The sequence below is a fragment of the Xiphophorus couchianus genome, chromosome 2, assembly GCF_001444195.1.
Source record: "Xiphophorus couchianus chromosome 2, X_couchianus-1.0, whole genome shotgun sequence".
In the NCBI taxonomy this organism is placed as follows: Eukaryota; Metazoa; Chordata; class Actinopteri; order Cyprinodontiformes; family Poeciliidae; genus Xiphophorus; species Xiphophorus couchianus.
In genome coordinates, this window is record NC_040229.1 from 24,150,165 (window position 1) to 24,169,733 (window position 19,569).

The 19,569-nt window shown below is 44.0% G+C and overlaps 2 protein-coding genes across 5 annotated transcripts in view; both read right to left on the reverse strand.

Moving 5' to 3' along the window:
* Nucleotides 1-441: 441 nt before the first annotated feature.
* frs2b (fibroblast growth factor receptor substrate 2b) lies at nucleotides 442-15,877 on the reverse strand. Its single transcript, XM_028045500.1, has 7 exons — nucleotides 14,129-15,877; nucleotides 10,270-10,333; nucleotides 10,108-10,199; nucleotides 4,074-4,260; nucleotides 2,169-2,303; nucleotides 1,882-2,045; nucleotides 442-1,744 (listed from the first exon to the last, which is right to left on the reverse strand). Exons 3-7 carry the CDS (start codon nucleotides 10,171-10,173, stop codon nucleotides 698-700), a joined length of 1,599 nt encoding a protein of 532 aa, XP_027901301.1. The 5' UTR covers nucleotides 10,174-10,199; nucleotides 10,270-10,333; nucleotides 14,129-15,877; the 3' UTR covers nucleotides 442-697.
* A 401-nt stretch (nucleotides 15,878-16,278) lies between these two features.
* The window catches only part of LOC114161853 (receptor-type tyrosine-protein phosphatase beta-like), a 29,749-nt gene continuing 26,458 nt past the window's right edge, over nucleotides 16,279-19,569 (reverse strand). For all 4 annotated transcript variants that reach the window (XM_028045479.1, XM_028045472.1, XM_028045465.1 and 1 more), the window contains 8 exons: nucleotides 19,461-19,551; nucleotides 19,301-19,377; nucleotides 18,500-18,634; nucleotides 18,270-18,392; nucleotides 18,022-18,185; nucleotides 17,513-17,648; nucleotides 16,845-16,964; nucleotides 16,279-16,761 (listed from right to left, as the gene is read on the reverse strand). In XM_028045479.1, the coding sequence (XP_027901280.1) occupies nucleotides 16,863-16,964; nucleotides 17,513-17,648; nucleotides 18,022-18,185; nucleotides 18,270-18,392; nucleotides 18,500-18,634; nucleotides 19,301-19,377; nucleotides 19,461-19,551 (828 nt within the window). In that variant the 3' untranslated portion in view covers nucleotides 16,279-16,761; nucleotides 16,845-16,862. The remainder of the gene's footprint in view (nucleotides 16,762-16,844; nucleotides 16,965-17,512; nucleotides 17,649-18,021; nucleotides 18,186-18,269; nucleotides 18,393-18,499; nucleotides 18,635-19,300; nucleotides 19,378-19,460; nucleotides 19,552-19,569) is intronic.

Here is a 19,569-nt window from a genome sequence, read left to right on the forward strand (position 1 = left end):
AGATGTGTGATGATGATGTGACGTCGTAGGATGAAAGATGCGGGACCATGATGTGTTAAAACGATGCTGGTCTTCTGGTTCTGGTCTGCATCCCCAGAACCAGAACCAAATATGGAGAAGGAGCATTCAGTTTCTATACACCACAAATCAGGAACAAACTTCCAGAAAATTGTTAAAAAGCTGAAATACTGAGTTTCTTTAGATCTAGACTAAAAACCCACCTGTTTAGAGTTGCTTTGGAAACATTCTAAGGGAAACACTGACCAGCCTTTTAATGTTTAATGATGGCACTTGGAAAAATTTAATGTTTCAATTTTTGATTTTTGTATTTTTATGATGTAAAGCACTTTGAACTGCTTTTTTGTTGAATTGTGCTATACAAATAAACTCGATTGGTGTGTGAGAATGACAATGGTGATAGAAGAGGCGAGGCGCTTGAAAGCGAGTACAAATAAAAGCAGACATTTATTGTCAGATCTACTGTACATGTGTCATCTTACAGCAGCACAGTGACTCGTACAAAAGGATAACTGGAATGTTTGTTCAGTAATACTGACATGTACCATATAATGAAAGCAGTCTGTTACATCATGATCATCAGAGGTATTACATCTGCTATAGTACCAGTCCACCTCCTCAGGTGGACAGCTCCTGTCTGAATGGAGTCCATGCACGGCTCCGTGCCTGCCACAGAAAGTCATGCGGCACTCTTAGTGGGAAGCTCCGTGCTGTTGTGTCTCGTCTTGCGAGACGTACCATCGTCTCGCGGCCGTGCTTTCTGCAGGCTGGACATGGCGGCAGTGCGCTCAATATCGATGAGAGCATACATCTCGGTGCGCCGTGTAGGCGTGGTCGGGGGCAGCGGGGAGGTGGGGGTGCGAGGCGTGTGGGGGTTGCTGCCGTCCGACGTACCCTTGTGTCCGCCGCCGCCGCTGTCCATTTCCACCTCAATGTAGTTCAGAGTTTTAGGTGCCTCCATGTGGCCCGGCAGCGGCGGCCGGCGGAAGTCGAAGTTAAAAATGGTCGGGCCGTCGGTGCGTCGGCGAGCCGTGTCGGGCCGGTGCGCGCTGAGCGGCGCAGTCACGTTCTCTGTGTTGACGTAGTTGTGCGAGGGCTCGAGGACAGCGGACAGCGGGTGGGAATAGGAGTGCTGCAGCAGGCTGTGGGTGGTGTGGTGGTTGTATCCGTTGAGCGACGGTGTTTTCAGACCACCGTCAGTGCTCTCCTCCTCCTCAGCACTTGGCTTCCTTGCCTCCCAAACCGGCGGCAGTGCTGGAAGGTTTTCATAGTCCAACAGAGCAGTGCGCCGCTGGGCTGAGTTGTTGACATTCTGCAAGTCGGGGGTTAGGGGAGCCGGGCGGTGGCGACGGGGAGCCGTGGCAGGGTTGGAGGAGGACCCATTGGAGTGCGGGGTTGGCAGCTCGGCCAGGGTAGGGGTTGGGATGGGGCCATTAGTCTCTTGGAGCTCGGCGGCCTCCTGCAGCTCCTGTTGCCTCTTTTTCTCCATCTGCTGCTTCTGAACAGGGGTGGGGCCGAGCACAAAGCGCACCCCCTGAGGCTCCAGCAGAACCTGGGGCTCCGGCTGAGGTGCGGGGGGCACGGGCTCCACACGGGCCCTGGGAGGAGGTGGCGGGGTAGGAGGACACTGAGACTGTGGTGAGGTGGGGCTCTCCAGGGGTGTGACGACAGTGAGCGGGCTGGGCTGGTCCTCCAGGAGCCCCGTGGTGTTCACATAGGTGTGCACCTGCAACACAGAAAGCGGCAGCATCAGTCTCAGCTGGACACCATATCAGGTCCAGGTCTCTCTAGCAAAAGGTGAACTTCAGGTTCTGTCTGAAGTGAATGTTAAGTTATCGTGAGGTCAACAGGCACTCATCTTACCGCCTCATCAGCCACAAGCAGCGGGTGTGTGGACTCCTCTCCCACAGACGGCAGCCGGGTGCTGGCCACAGATGGGTGACGGGTGGATGGGTGAGATGGTGTCTCTCCCACTGAGGGCAGCCGACTCACCCCATTGGGCACCGTAGGTACCGAGTATCCCAGAGCTGCAGCCAAAAGACAACACACCCGTTTAACAACAGTACTATGTGACCTCTGACATGCAAAAGCAGAAATAGTCATTTCCTGATTACAGGACTTATCAGATTACACTTGGTGTATGTGCGCACCTGCAGGAGTGAGCGCCCCCTGCTGGTTGGGGTCCAGAACTGCCTCTTCCACCACACTGATGCTGTGATTGTGCATCACCTCCTGCAGCATGTTGAAGATCTCTTCAGCTCGAGAACATTTGAAGGCAAATATACCTGCAAGCACAGAAAGATTGGAGAAAATGAGACAGTGATTTTACCACGGTGGAGAAACAGAAATCACAACACACTGCATTTAACTGGAAGAGACAAGGAGCAGGAAGAGTAGGAGCTTTGAGATGATTGGTGAGCTGACTGGAGCTCATAGGAACATATAACAAGAATCCATATGGTAATCCATATCCGCCTTCCTATATGAGTCCGAACAGAATCTGTTCAAGTCCGTAGAAAGCAGCTGGGAACCGGATTCTGTTGAATTTCCTATTGTCCCCATCTAAACTCCAGTTTATAGTTTATTGATATGAATCAAAACCCTTAGCCCAACACTCTGAGTGGTCAGACAGGAGGACAACCTAAAGATCCACATGACAACTGAGTGACAATAAGACAATTGACAGATGATGTGGCGTTGGTCTCTACACCTGAGAGACAAGGTGAAGAAAAAGACATGAAACACACAGGAGACTGTGGGGAACACGGCACAAACACAATTATTGATCCCTGTGTATTCACAGCATAATCAATACTGATCAGCCGATCACCCCCATCCGGTCTGAGACTTACCAACCCCCTCCTAACCCTGAGCAGCCCATGGTCCTGAGAGCGTGCAGGAGGAGAGACACAGTGCAACTTTAACCTCAACATTTTCCACTTCAACATTCTTTTCCAGGTTTCCTCGTCATCTCCTCCCACAGCTCCAATGTGGGCAAAAATTAGCTGCCAGCTAATTTGAAAGATGCGGAGATCCAAAAAACGTTTTCTAAGAGTGGGAGGTACAAATTGCTCTGATGTATTTGCTGGGGTGTGTCATTAATCAGTTTGCAATCACATCATAATGTAATCGAATCAGATTTGCACCACTACTATTCATCCAAACATGCTGCGAGAATAAAATAGACAGTGGCTTTATATAATCAAATGTTTCAAATATATTGGGTGTATTTTTTTGATGAGGAAACTGCTCAAAGTGTAACCAAAAGGTTGGAGCTTGTTGTGACAGAGCTCTCTGCTCCTCATCATCACCTTCCTTAGAAAGATTGAAAAGGAGAATGGATCCGATAGGATATGGCTGTGTTTTGTAAAAACATTTCAAATTTGGGGAAGTCATGTTGGATTATTATAGTAAGAATAAAATTCATGAGTTCATCGGAGCACAAAATGAAGAGCTTCAGCAGCAATATGAGGTTAACTGGATATCTGAACATTGTTTATTTTGTGCTACTGGAGTTCCAACACTTTGTACCATGGAGTGTCTGGAAACATTGATCGCTAGTGATGCAAATGGTGCCATAACATGTTTTTGACTTTGCTTAAGGAAAATGATAAACAATGAAACTTTTAGCTTAAGGAAAATGATAAACAATGAAACTTTTAGTATAAACACTCAGAATCAAAAGTGAACAGCGTCTTTAGATATTTAAACTTATAAGACAGAGTTGAAAATCAAAAGTTCTTGGTCGGGTCATCTCTAATTGCTGTGATTGGGCAGCAGGGGGTATTGTTTGTCACACTGAAATGTTTGTGTAGCTCCTTGAGACAATAAGGACCTTTCCTAACGCTAATGCGGAACCTCTGTTGCTTCTTTAGACCTCCTGTGTCTGAAGAGACCCCTAAATATCTGGAATCATCTTTATGTCAAGTAAAACGGATACAAGACCCTCTACAAAAGACACAACCATAAGACTCCTCTGCACAGTACAAATTTTCTCATGTAAAGGAAACCACCGGAGGCAGGTTTGTTCTGATTAGTTCATTTGACAGACGTACCTTGGCCGGTCTGGCAGCGACGGCCGCTCTCGAAGGAGAACAGGTTGGAGTCATAGCCGTAGCGCCGCAGGCACAGGTAGGGCCACCTGACGTCGTCACGGCGATGTGTGTGGAGGACGAGCTCGGATTCAGTCAGCTCCATCACGCCTGAGCCCAGCTCGTTCCCATCATCGTCCACATTGATCACCTGGCAGTAGAAAAACACACGCAGGGTTGTAACATTACAGAGCTGAGCAGTTCTAGCATTCAGCGATTTCACAAAAACAAACAGAACAAAAATTTTATCATCATGTTGATTTGTTGCAGAACTCCACATCGGATAGTCATATTTATTTTGTTTTGAGGATATGTCATCTGAACAAGAAGAAGAAACCTGCTGAAGCTTTTTGAGCTGACACCAGTTCATATTAAAGAACTCAATGGCTATTGAATACATTCACACAGCAGGCAAATGCGACCCAAATCAGATTTTTTTTTGCCCATATCAGATTTTCTCATGGCAGTCTAAAAGGTCCAATGCTGATCTTTAGACACAAAAAAATCTATTTTGTGCCACTTCTATTTGTGGTACTAAATACGGATAAGTATCCGATTGTTTTCAAAGCATGGTAAAGCATGGTAAAGTCATGAGACGAGTGTTCAGAGTCCCTGACATGTAAGGTGTTCCTGAACAATCTGAAATTATGAAAGAAGCCTGTCTGCCTGAAGCACATCACATCACAATCCCATCATGCCTGGCTCTGACTACACATCTGATTGGTCCCAACACAGAAGGCAGTGAGATAGGTGGGAGGCTTACAGTCAACCCACCCAGACAAACAAGAGTGCGGAAGAGCCCAATGCTCCACTTCCTGTCAAAAGTGGGAACAATGTTGATCAACAGAATTAAACCCTGACCTGTATCTGATTCACTGAATATGTTTGAGCTCAGATAAAAGATGAGGTATGGCAGAAATGGCGATCCACACTTTCTTTGCAAGTTGTCGTATCAGAGCTGCTGAAGTTTAAACCAGGAGTTTGACTTGTGTAACATGAACAATGAAGCGATGTACAAAGGGAGTTTTTCGTTGCATGTTCACACAGGGCTGGACAATAAATCAATAAAAATATATCTTGCGATAAGACACATGTTCAATATCAATAGATCTGATGACGTATTCAATATATAGAATATTCACTGAACTCCAATCCAGAACTTCTGCAATAAGAAACAAGCAAGGTGGCTTCAACTAACTCACTCCTCAGTTACTTAGCAACAACCTGTTGAGTAACTTGTGCAGCAGCAGTTTCAGGTTTCACTGCTGTATCTAAAACCACTTAAACAACGGCATGGAAAGAAAACTGCAGAGATACAACAGCAGATATCATGCCACCAGTCTGGCAGCATTTCACATATTCAAAACAAAAAACTAATCAATAATTACAGATCTTGACTGATATGACACACTTATGTATGTTGTGATAAGTTCTATGAATCCCTACTGACCGCCAGAGGGCGGTGCTGAAAGCACTGAATGTTCCCTTCGCGCATGCGCCGTTCGAACAATAATATCAACAGAGTCACACTTGTGACATATCGGATGATCAATCAGAGGCTATATAGCATGACAAAGCTCTGTTCCTCTTTTCTTCTCACGTGCGGTTCGCTTTGTATGGCATCAGCCTTTTGAATTTCTGGATCTTTTCACAGTCATTGGACGCCCAACTGCCTGTTGGCCGGAGTAGCAGTCTATCACCCTCCTAGGGCTGCGACGGATCTTCGTTCAAGGTACTGTTTGTTGGGGATGACGGCGTTAATGCCACCTTTCCCAACTCGCAGCTTACAACCACTGTGTTTGTACACATGTTGGACCTTAGCTAAAGGTGAGCATTCATGCTCAATGTCATATTATAGACGGATTTCTCTGTAAAGCGTATAATGCTGGAGCACGTGCCGGCCGCCTTGACAATTCCTTGGCACACCTAATGTTTGCCCTTTCTGCATCCCTTCAGGATACCAGTGGGACAGATACAGCTATTGGCTTTAGCAATGCAGCGCTTCAGGCCTTTGCATTGATAACCAGAGAGCTTGGGCGTGTGATCTCTTTTCTAGTCCAGGCTCGCCGATAGGTCTAGCTGGCTCAGTCCACATTGACTGAAACATGCCGCAGGACCCTCCGCAGTGTTCCTGTGGTGCCAGGGGAGTTATTCGGTTCTGCTGCCTTGGAAGCGCTGCAACAAACTGTTCAGGCGCGGCAGACTAGACAACAGCTTTCAGGCCTCAGCAGAGGTATGCCCCCTCCTCCTCATAATACGAGGCACCCATCGGCTGGCCCCGACTCGGGGTTGTGATTGGCCTGGTGGGTTTTACCCTCGTGCGGTACAGCAGGGACCCAGCAGGAACATTCGTGTGCTGGAACGTCAACCAACCAGGCACACCCGGGCCACAGACTTTGGCTGCCGCCCCCCCAGATCCCCTAGGGGTTGTGGGGAGAGAAAGTGAGGCAGCCAGGCAGGCCGTCGGATATTGTTCTCATTAGCAGCTCAGTTACTGGGCTGCTCTCACTGTGGATCCATGGGTGGTTGCCACTCTGACCCATGGTTACCGGCTACAGTTCCGACGGCGGCCTCACATCTCACACCGGGTCAGGGTGACTGTCATCACTGACCTGGTGAAAGCTCAAGCCCTGGACCAGGAGCTTTTCGCCCTCCTGGCCAAGGGTGCAATCGAGGCAGTGGATCATCTGCGGCAACCTAGAGGTTACTATTCAACGCATTTCCTCGTGCCAAAAAAGACAAGCGGATTTCGTCCCATTTTGGATCTCAGGGGACTCAATCAGTATTTAAAGGTCCTGCCATTTCACATGCTTACGACGGCAGACGTTCTTTGGGTTGTGACAAAGAATGGTTTACATCAATCGACCTTACAGATGCGTACTTTCATGTACCTCCTGCGCCGTTTTTTCAGGTTTGCCTATCGGGGTCACCACTGGCAGTTCCGTGTGCTCCTGTTCGGCCTCTCCCTTTTGCCGAGGGTGTTCACTAGGTGCGTGAAGGCAGCCTGTTCTCCTCTGCAGGCCCGCGGCATGAAGGTTCTGCCATACCTCGATAATTGGCTTCTCTGTGCCCCATCTCGAGAGCATGCATCTCGTGATACGAGTCGCCTGCTCGCTCATATATCCTGGTTGGGCCTCAAGGTAAACCTGGAGAAGAGTTGTCCGATTCCATCGCAGACAACCACTTTTCTTGGGGTGCTCTTGGATTCTCCCTCTATGACAGCCTACCCATCTGTCCAGAGGGTGGACGACATTCCCCAGCTGGTGAGTTGATTCCGGCTGGGCAGGCAGCTTCCTTACATCGCCTTCCTGCTGCTGGGCAAACTAGCATCAGTTACTCGGGTTGTGTCCTTAGGTCTGCTGTCACTGTGCCCTTTGCAGAGGAGATCAACAGCTAGTGCCTGGATGCCAAGCTACACAGGCATTGTAAACTTGTGGTAACGTGGCCATGTCTTCGTGCCCTGAGTTTATGGAGAAACAGGGCCTAATTGTCCAGGGTTATGTCTATGGGGGTGGTTGTGTGTCGCAGAGAAGTGGTCATGACAGATGCCAGCTCAGTGGGATGGGGTGCTGTATGGCAACACAGGGCAGTTCAGGGCCACTGCTGTCCACAGGATTGCTCCAAGCATATAAATGTGCTGGAGCTGCATGCTGTGCATTTGGCTCCCAGGCACTTTTTGCCCCACCTGGAGGGGAGACATGTCCTAATTCGGTCAGACAACACCTCTGTTGTCTGACACATCAACCACCAAGGTGGCACCAGGTCAGCGCAGCTTCTGAAGGAGTCCCGGGATCTTCTGGAATGGGCATCTGTTCACCTATCCACCCTGCAGGCGGTGTACTTGCCAGGACTGCACAACTAGGTAGCAGACTCTCTTTCCCGACAGGCGCCAGTACTGGCAGAGTGGTCCCTCCACAGCAACAAAGTCCGCCTGATCTGGGACCTTTTCGGTCAGGCAGAGGTTGACCTGTTCGCCACAGAAGAGTCGACTCATTGTCCTTTATGGTTTTCCCTTACAGGGGCTGCAGGTGCACTGGGCCAGGACGCCTTGGCCCATCCTTGGCCCAGGGTCCTCCTATATGCTTTTCCGCTCCTTTCCCTGATTTGGCCGACTCTTCAGAGAGTTCTCGAGGAGGGCCACAGGATGTTGCTGGTAGCTCCATATTGGCCGGCACGGCCATGGTTCCCACACACTGTCCTTGGTCCTCAGTGCTCTGTGCCACCCTCCATTTGAGCCTTTGGTTCAGGCAGATCTCAAATGGTTGTCATGTAAAACTGCTTTTTTGTTGGCTATTGTCTCAGCTAAGAGGGTCAGTGAGCTACATGCTCTTTCTGTCAGCCCATCATGTCTCAGATGGAGTTCAGATGGCTCTGGTGTTACCTTGTGGCCAAACCCGGCGTTTGTCCCTAAAGTGTTTTCTCATTCTCATTGTTACAAACCATTGAGATTGGCGCATTTTCAGCCTATGTCAGGGGAAGCAGGTGATAGTTCTGAGTTACTGTGCCCAGTGAGGGCACTGGAGGCATATATTGCAGCCACTGCTGCTGTAAGACGCTCAGACCAGCTGTTCTTGTGTTATGGGGCCCCTAGATTAGGTTGTCCTCTGTCCAAACAGTCTCTCCCATTGCATTGTGGATGTCATCTGCCACGCCTACGCTGTAGGGCGCCGCCCCCGGCCAGTGAACGTGAAGGCACACTCTACCAGGAACGTTTCCACTTCCTGGGCAACCTTGAGAGGAGTTCCACTGGAGGCTATATGTGCTGCTGTATCATGGGCTTCTCCTAGCACGTTCACTACATTTTACAATGTGAATGTGGCCTCTTCTCATCCTCTGGACCAGGTTCTTTTACAAAGGTCCTCTGGGCCTTCTCAGTAAGGTATGTGCTCAGGATTCCTTGTGACATCGCTGGTATTAAGCATTCAGTGCCTACTGACCGCTCTTTGGCGGTCAGTAGGAATAAAATAGAAAGAAAGTTACGCATGTAACTACGGTTCTATGAATCCCGGATGACAGCCAGAGATTCTCTATCACTCAGATTCCTTGCATTTCGCTAGAAGATTCTGTAGGAACAGAGCTTCGGATGATGTCATGCTATATAGCCTCTGATTGATCATCTGATATGTCACAGGTGTGACTCTGTTGATATTATTGCTCGAACGCCGCATGCCGAAGGGAACATTCAGTGCTTTCAGCACCGCCCTCTGCTTTTCATCCGGGATTCATAGAACCGTAGTTACATATGTAACTTTTGTTTTTCAGCCATATTGTCCAGTCCTATACAGATCTATAATATAAAAGAGACTCCACCTTTGACACATTAGTGATGATGTAACCTTTGTCCATCAGTTTCATTGTTTCAACCCAAAAATATAGCAAATAAAAATGAGGTTTTAAAAGGTTGAGTAACTTTAAAATGGTTGAGAAATCTCAAACTTTTAAAAGTTCATTTTATTTCCATCACTAATCACTTTCACAGTCATCTGAGGGATGTAAATGAAAGTAGAGGGACACCATGTGAAGAATATTGGTTACTAATTCAAATCCAAAATATAAATACTGAGAAAGCTCAAAAACAGTCTGTGTGAACCATCAGGGCCAACGACTCTAAGCTGCAGCTTGTGCAAAGATCATCTGAACTCCAAAGGCATCAAACACGCTAAATCCTCCATAGATGAAGAACATCTGATGTCAGGAACATAGCTGAAGCAACTCCATGTTTGCTGGTTCAACATGAGTTGTCACAGCTACTTCCTACACACTAATCAGCTGTTAATGTAGGAAAACTGATTTATAACGCCGCTCCGTTAACGAATTAGCTCCAGGTGACTCACCTGCTCTATCTACCTAATAATGAGAACAGCTTAAACATGTCTGGCTCTCACTGGTAGAACAGGAGAGAAGGAACCACCGGTTGTGAAATAAGAGCGTGGGACGGTCATTAGTGAGTAAGTGAGGGCGTGGGCGGGGAGGCGGGCAGGTAGAGGCAGGAACTCACCTTGAATTTACTCTGATGATTATCTGGAACTGACTCTTTCTCTGGACAGCTTAAGCAGCTACCCATGGCTTCTTCAGAGCACCATCTGACGTCTGAAACAGAGGAAACCTTTAGTGGGGAACCCGAAAGGCCATCATAGCGTCACACTGCTGGGGAACTCACCTAGATCCAGCCTCCAGCAGCTCTGCTTCCATCATCAGAGCTTTAGCAGGGAGAAACAGCAGCTCTGTGGATCAAACCGGGACAGAATTAGTTCAGTAATGGGACATTTCTCACCCAGTCTGATTGGTTTACTTATAATTCAGTTCTATCCATTTTCAGAAAGCCTCTTAAGAATAAATCTTGTCAGAAACCAAGGCAAAAAATGCTGCAAATTCCATATGCAAGTCAACAACATTTATGTTGAGTTTCAGCATACTTAAAAAGGTGAATGAAATCTGGAACAACATTTAATCTTCCTGTCGTTTAATATCAACACCACATACTAAATACAACACAATCATTGTTGGGGTTTTTAATATGTTTATAAATCAATCAGAAATGAACTGAACAGGACTGCAGTGATAATTCACAAATAGCAGCTGGATTTTCTAAATCCTGACCAAAACACTGCTTGCAACTCAAACTTTGTAGGGTTATTGAAAATCACCAGCTGGTGTTTAGAAATCTTGACTAAAGTGCTGTTTTTCACTCCTTTCATAAGTCTGTCAGGTGTTTAATCAGATGGTGTTTGTTAATAAGAGCCTAAGCAGAATTTAGATCATCTGTATACAAGGACTGTTAGGCACGAGCATTCAAAAACAAAGGATGCTGTCTAACACGGTACATAAATCAGAGTGGTGATATTCATCCATCTTTACACAAGAATAAATAATGGATTTGTGGAAATAAACTATCTTCCTGGTGTTTGATTTTCTTTAAAAATCCACAGGGAGCATCAAACTTTTACTGGAAGACATGGTGGTTTACTGGTGGAATAGTGAGATGTCAAGATGGCTTTCTGGCCAGCCAGGGTTTAGATAAGATGGAGAAAGACCTAGAGAGTAGCAGACAAAGAACTGCTGCGATAAAACAAATTCAGCCTGTGAATTTCTTCCATCTCGCTGCAAACTGATGCAGAATCTCCTCTGAAGTAAAACAAATATTTGAGAAGTTTTGCAATATGTTCTTTAGTAGGTTTTTAAATCAAGACACCGGCCTGAAAATGTGGATATTTATCCCTAAGTGACAGACATGAAGGGAGTTTATGATCTGAGCCAGTTTCACCAGTAATCTGATGCTTAATTTTATTATTACACTGCTTCGAAAGCAACATCCATAGATGGATTTTAGACTGGAGAAATGTGCCATCCTGTAATGAATCTGGTCAAACAGACTATTATTTCACATATATCTAACAGAAGGCAAAACTGAATGAAGATTATTCATTTCACCTCAACGAGGGACAGTCTTCCTCACAGCTCTGATGCAATGTGTCCTAGTTCATGTCTGTTTACCCAAATAGGATGAATATTTTAACAGCATCTTTAAGTTCTGCAGCTCAGGTAAACACATTCCCAAACGGAGCAGAGACAACAACAACGCGCATACATCTTTACTCATTCTGATCAGATTTTCTTGTTCCTTTTTCACCAGCCCAATCGATGACTTCTGTCAAAGAGTAGCATCCAGCACTGAAACAACAACCACCAAAACCTACAAACAAACTGATGCACATGTAAACTAGAGCTGCACAATATATTAAGATTGCAACTAGCATTGAAATGTGAATCTGAGCAACATCACAATTGGATCCAATATTTGGTAGGCTGTAGGGCAGCATAATATTAAGAAAATGTAAATGTGCAATTCTTTTGATGTATTTGCTATAACAATATTGATTACTAATAACTCATATTTCTTCTCTGACCCTACACATAAGTTGAGGGCATTCACATCAGAGTCCCTGTAAACTGAATGCTTTGTGCTCGTCTTATCTTACGTTCAATGCATTCAAACTCCTGATAAATCCAACTTCTTGGATTTACTTTCCCAGTCCTCTTCTCTCTGCTAACAGATTTTAGTTACTGAGATGCGAAAATCCACGGAAAGATTAGGGGCTATCATATTCATGGAGGGAAAAAATACTTACATTAACAGGGACAAGTTTCCCTTTATCCAGTGATCAGGTGTCACCTCACAATCAATATGACCCTGCGTCCTGAACTTTGCTTTAAATTTGTCCTACAAACCTGAGCAGACAACCAATTTCTATAACAATTTAATAATTAAAACTAAAAAAACTCAATTAGAAACATTTGTTAATTCATTCTGACAAACTTCTCAAATAAAAAGATAAAATTTTGAGCTGATGTCTTCCATTTTCCTATCTCACCTGCATGAAAGCGTGTGACAAATGTATTTCATGGAAGACGTTAGGGAAACTCCCTAAAGGCTCCTCCTTCAAATCTTTCGGTTCCATTGATTATTTCAAGTGTACACAGCATTAAAGGCTAAACGACTTTAGTCACATCTACAGAAAGCATCTGACTTATGGTAGCTCTGTCAGTATGAGTCAGTCTGCGGCTGCAGGTTGAGCTCCAATCACTAGATTTGCCATTATGCTACTGGCGGTGTCGCCCCCTCAAAAACAGCCTTTAATTTACCATCGCAAGATTTCAGTTTTCAAGAACTCTCAATAATAACATAAACACACCCATAGTGTAATTATTATCCATGTCATTCATTCCTATTAGCGACATAATCAGGGCTTATTAAGTTTTCAACAAAACCACGTCTGAGTCACCTGAAAATAAGCAAATGTGCGCCAATTAATGTTCAAGTAACGAAATACATCAACACATTACATTTCCGGACAAATGCTTAAAATCTACAGTCCATAAAAAATGTGAAACAGTATAATTTACATTCAGGGATTAACTGTAATAATATTCAATTAAAAAATAATACAACTTCAATACCTGTTACACAGCAGTATATGATCTATAGCTATAGGGTGAAGATATTAAAGCAACAAAAGTGACCTTTGAGCTGAATAAAACCGCAACAAGTCAATTTTTTAAAAAGTTTGCCTGTCAAAATAAATGGCAGAAGATTCAAAGATTATTTTGTTGAACATTTCAGGTCAGTGTTTCTAGTTAAAAGTTTCAAAACTGAACAATTCTTTGTGACTCTGTCACATATTTTAGTGTAAACAGGGGGGCAAATTAAACCGTAACCTCTCCTTACTTTTATCTTGCCTGATCTTGGTATCCTTATTAAGTTATTTTAATGCTCTTTCAGCTTAAGTTGTTAGTTTGCACAGCCATCATTATGCATCTTTATTGCAATATACAAAAGTATGTGTGATTATAAATATAATCTAAATTGTAATCATATTTAAGGTTCTTTGTAATTATTTTCTCCTGCAAATATCATATGAAAATTATTCACAATTCGTCAAAAACCTGTAAACAAATATATAAATCAACTCAAAAACAAAAACAGAATATTACTTCTTTCCCCTTTAACCGACCTAAACGTCCTCGTTTTCAATATTGGACCCAAATCCATAGCATCTGATTTGATCATAGATTATTGATTACATAAATAAAGTCAGGATTTTGAATTAAAAAGGTGCAGCTGTTTGGAGTTTGAGGTAGTTGACCAGGTCACTGAGACATTACACCAACGCCAGTATCAGCCATTCATCACCTATGGATCAATCAGTCAGTAAATCAATCAATCAGCCAGCAGCTTTGAGTCACTGACAGGTTATTTATCAGTGCGGGTGTTCGGATTTTCTTTTTACTGTAATTGGTTTTGTCCGTGCAAATACACGACATGTTCCGTGTTTAGGTGCCATTACGTAGCCTCACTAGCCTTTGCTGGCCAGGTGTGACCAGTACACAAAGCTGGGTTAGTTTGAGGGATTCTGGTCACGCAGATGAAACTTCCCTGAGATGTTTCTGTAATGGCAGCTAGTAAGCAGCAGCTTCTTAGCAATAGCTAGTGAACTTAGGGTACTTTAGTTCAAACTCACCGGGGTAAGTCAGCGGAGGGACTTCCAGCATCCGAACCTTCTGGACCTCCGGATGGCGGAGAAGGAGCTATGTTCTGTCCGAGCCTTTTGGATCTCCAGCAGCTCGGTTCTGTCCGTCCAGAAAGCGTTAGCAGTTAGCAGCTAGCGTTCGCTGCTGGAGCGCCAAAAAACAATCACAACTTCTTTCAAAGGCCGCTAACGCTCCTCTTCACGGGAAATAAAGGACCAGAACCGGTCACAATCCATCGGGAGTCCGTAGTGGGTCACTATGAGCTCCGAGGTTCCTTCGAAAAGAACTTTTTATGCCTAGAAATAAGTTTTGTGAACTCGCTAAATCTTTCCGCTGCTAGCTGTCTGTGGGGCTAAATCACTGCTCAACTTCCGGCTCTGTAGCGGCCTGAAGCGCATGCGCAGAGAGTAGGGTAAGGGCCTAGGACAAAACAGACTCACACAACAGAGACGCAATGACTCACAACACACTTACTATAACACAGGGTAGACAGAATAACACACAGGACTCTCGACATATCATAAATCAGGCTCCTAATAACACAACATAGACCTAATAGCAGACAACAAATCAACAATAACACACGACAGATTCACAAGCACACACAAGAGTTAGTAATACAACGGTATTTCAAAGGCAAAACAGACTCATAGTGTGACACAGCAGAAAAATACCACATAAACCCACATTTATATAATAGTCACAGACACACCAGAACAAAGGATTCATAATAACATGGAATAGGGACACAACGACTATCAATGTAACATACATACATCAGAAGCACAACAACAAACAACAAACTAAACATGTGGGGCAAGCCTTTTCACATAACAGATGTGATGTGCTTCTGCTAATTGTACTTTTACAACTCCTACATGCAGGAGTGTGGTGTCATTACAGTTTTGCTGTTGTGCATTTCCATTGTTTGTCACTGTGTTTTATAATTGGTAAAGTGTTTTTGTAGTGTTACATAATTTTTACAATGTTGTTCCAGGGAAAATTGCAAGGTGATACAATGTGTTGTAGAGTGTTTTCCTATTAGTGCCACATACTATTGGTTTAGTATTGTGTCATTATTGTAGTAGCTTTGCTGAGTTGTTGCAGTGTTATCACAGCTTTGTTGTAGAAATAACACAGCATAGTTAATTTTTTGTTAGAGTAATCTTACAGTATTGTTGCAGTGGTTTCACAGTGTTTTTTCAGGGTTGCTACTGTTCTACTGGAGCATTTTTGCAGTGCCAATGTGATGTTGTTAAGGAGTGGTTGCAGGGCTATTACAGTGTTTTTACAGCATTTTCATTGCTGTTGCTTTGTTGATTCAGTGTTTTTTTAGAGTTGTTGCAGTGTTTTTAGAGTGTTGTGTTGTTTGTGCAGCATTAGTGCTGCATTCTAAAAGTGTTAGGACCTTTTTGCAGTTTTTCTGCCGTGTTGCTTCAGAAAAGCTACAGGGATGCCGCAGTGTTGTTGTAGCGTTGTTACAGTGCTGGTATACGATCTGTGCAGTTATGGTATAGCATGTTTAAAGTGCTGTTGCATTTTTGTTGCAGAGTTGTTCCTTTCTTGATATTGTTTGGCAGCTGTGGAGTTAATGTAACATTGTCAGTTGATAAATAGTTACTGCAGTATTTCTCCAGTGCTGTTACGTAAATTTTGCAGTACTAATGCAGCATTGACAAAGTGTTGTTACATCAAGTTTGCAGTGCTGAAGGGTTGGTGGAAAGTTTTTCCAGTGTTATTTTTTTGTTCCTGTTGCTTTTATTTTTTATTTAATGTAACATTTTTAGAGTGCTGTCATAGAATTTTTTTTTTCTTTTTTTTTTTTTTTTTTGCAATTTTGTATCTGTGTTGATTCTGGGTTACTCAGTGTTATTACATTTCTTGCATCATTGTTTTGAAGTTGTTACATAGCTGTTCCAGTGTTGTAAGATGGTTAAAGAGATGCTAGAGTAATGTTAAGTGATTTTTGTAATGTGGCAGTGCAGTTACAGTGTTTTGGCACATTGTGGGAGTGTTCTGCAGCACTGTGAAAATGCTGTAACTGTGTTTTTGGCATGTTGCGATGTTGATGCTGAGTTGCCTACTTTTTTGTCTCTTGTTGGAGCAGATTTGAATCGGTTTGGATCAATAAACACAGAAATCAGGTATTTGTACACGTGCTGTGTGTTTAATGAGCTGTTCTCAGACAGATATGTTTAGGTACAGGCACAGGCTCACATTCAGGTACAGAACCTCTACAAGTACAGTAATGACTTTAAGCAGATCTCCAGTTACAGGTTAAGGTAGAAGAAGATGAACAGGTAACATACAGGTACTGCTGTTCATCTGTATAAACACGTTCAATGAGGAGCTGAGTCTGCTGTTGTCTGAACAAATGATTAGCAGCTGGAGGGTGCTCTGGTGATCGAAGCTGATCAAAATGTTCAGTCTCCTGAGGCTGTTTCCACTCACAGCTTCATTGTGACACAGAAACACAAAGTACAACCACAGACACACTCCAGTTCACGTTACATAAATTATCATAAATCTGCAGAATAAAATATGAACACTGATAGAAAAATAAATGGCTGTGTTTCTCTGTTAGCTCAACAGTAAATCCGCAGGCAGTACAATCACAGTGTCTCTGTGGGAAAGGACCAAAACCTCCTGTTAGTGATTCCTCTGATGCTTATTGATAACACACGCCATCATTTGTGGCTTGCTTACCTCCCTGCCAGGTGGGATTCACATTCTTAGGATGGGATGACCGAGGCTCTCCTGCTCACTGCGCAGCTTCCGGGCTCTGAGGACATCCCGAATGCACTGATGCAAGTACAAGTACTGACCCTGGTCAGAGAGGAGGTTTGTGTTAGAAACAGTTTGAATGACCAAAGCAGAGCTGTGGGGAATTTAAACTTTACTCAGAATTGAATTGCTAAATTCAGTACATTAGTGGAGTAGTAGATAAGATCCGCAGATCCCCCAGATTTTACCATTTCTAAGCTACTTCATTGCATCTGCAGATAGGTCTGAGAGAGACATGGTCTTATTGAACCCTTTTTTGAGAAACAATTTTCATGCAGATTTGCTGAAAATAAATATTTTCTAAGATCCATGTCTACCTACTCAAAAGGTATGAAACCTCCTGCTGTCTGTAGAAGATACCGCTCCATTAAACTAAGAAGGTCCTTAGTTCCTAGGTAGTATGTGGGGGAATTTAGCAGTAGGACTGCTAACCGCTCTGTAACAAACTTTTTTTCTGAATTTTCTCATCTTTATTTCATTTTCCATTTAATTATGGTGAAATGCTTAACTTTGTACTAAAAGCAATCACTTTTTATCAGTACAGCTGCACCATATTGGGCCTCCTTAATCCCAGGATGCATCGGACCCACCTCAGTCTGCACCATGTGTGACCGGTGGAGGCGCAGATCAAAGACAACGCCGTATATGTCTGCCGTGTCCTTCGTGTCCAGCTGCTGCAGCACCCGATCCAGGACGATGAAGGTTCCAGTTCGGCCCACTCCGGCACTAAAACACATGCAGCAGACTTAGTTGAAAGTTGTGAAAAAGTAAGAATAAGTAACGGTCAGTACACCAAGATGTAACACCTTGGGCACACCGACAAATTGGGTGGAGATATGAGATGTTTGCAGCTGAAAGAGTTAAAACTTTAAGATGAAAACATTCTAACGTTCATCCACATTCTGACTCCCAAAGGAAATTTATTCCACTGCAAATTATATCAGTGCTGCAAAGATGTGTCAAGGTAAACCATCTGTCAGAATTTTGCATGCAGATCAAACTCATAATTTAAAAAGCTTCAAATTGAATTTATTTTCTTTATATCAGATGGTGGGTTTTTTGGGGAAGCTGTCTATTAATTTCAAAGCATTATTTTTACCTGCAATGGGCCACAGTGGGACCAGAACCAGGAGTCCTATTGACATAGTCACGGACGGTTCGAACAAACTGTATGAGCGACTGTGTGCTCTCTGGGACTCCATGATCGGGCCACACTGTGTAGTGAAACTGCCGAACGAGGCGGACGAAACTCAGCTGCTGCTCCTGAACACACAGAAACATCACATCATCGTCTGACCTCACTCAGTGACAGAGAATGAGAATGTTGTTCCTGCTGGGGGAACATACACTGCAGATTCTGAACTCTCGGATTGTCCACTCTGGAAGAACCGACTCTGACAGCATCTGGACTATGAGATCTCCGTAGTACAGAGGATCCTGATCAAACGGCCAGTAGTGATCACACTTCACCTGGATGGGGAATCAGAGAGAAAACAAAATCTTTTAAGCACAGGCGGCCAAAGGAGAGTCTCAGAAACTCCTTCAGACACAACAGCACTGGGTTATCTTATACTCACCCTGCCTTTCTCCACACACTGAGTGACCATGACCACATTATGGACGTTCTGCTCCCACACCATCTTCCAGAAGTCATCTTTTGTTCCTGGAAGGGGTCCCTGCGTGGCAATGTACTCCCGGCGGAAATTGTTACCCTAAAAACACAGAGAAGACCAAACACTCAGTTCTGCTGAAATAGGTAGGTGGAGCAAAAGCAGCTTTGAAACGAGATGAGAAGAAAGAATTCCTGGTGTCTGCTTAAATACAGCATCAAAACAGGCTGAATGGTAGAATGTTATATGACCAAATTAAAGTTCATGTTTACACTGCAGGGAACCAGGAATACTCATTCTAATATTGAGTCCAAACCAGTTCAGTCTTAGGTCAAATTCTTATACAACAGTGTAAACCAACAGCTAGTACAAATACTTTCAAAACCAGTGTACAATCAATAAAAAACTAGCTCAGAACATGAGTTACAGTGTTAAACCAATTCAAATCCAAGTCTAAATCAAAGCTCAAGACTTAACACCATCCCCAGTTTAAGCCAAGTCAGGAACAAGTCCAAATCCCATCAAAACCAATATGGATAAGTACAAAACTAGTTGAAACAAAACCACATGACTACAACTGGTCCAAACCCAAATTAAGCCAAAGTAACATTTAAAACTCAGTAAATAACTGCAAGTGGAAATTCAAGCTAATCAAAATATAGCCATAAAGACAGAGCATAAGTCTTAGTCTAAAACCCATTCATAACCAAAAAGAACCAAAGGGGTTCTGCACAAAATTTAAATGTTGGGAAGGTACTGGTGTCTCACTGGGATGTAGCTGGCATTAATGTAGTCTGAACAGGGATCATCATCCACGTAAGACAGCTTGACCCTCGTTGAGTCATCTGTAGAGAGAGAGAGAGAGAGAACAGTGACGGTGAGATGGAGACACAAATGGGTCAGTTGAGCTGAAAGAAAAATCACTCACAGGGCAAGATGTTGTTGTATCGGTTCTTCCCACGGTTCTCAGGCAGCAGAGCAGAGTCCAGTGGCTGATTACGACCGACATCTTTCAGGTCCTTTTGAGTAAAATGAAA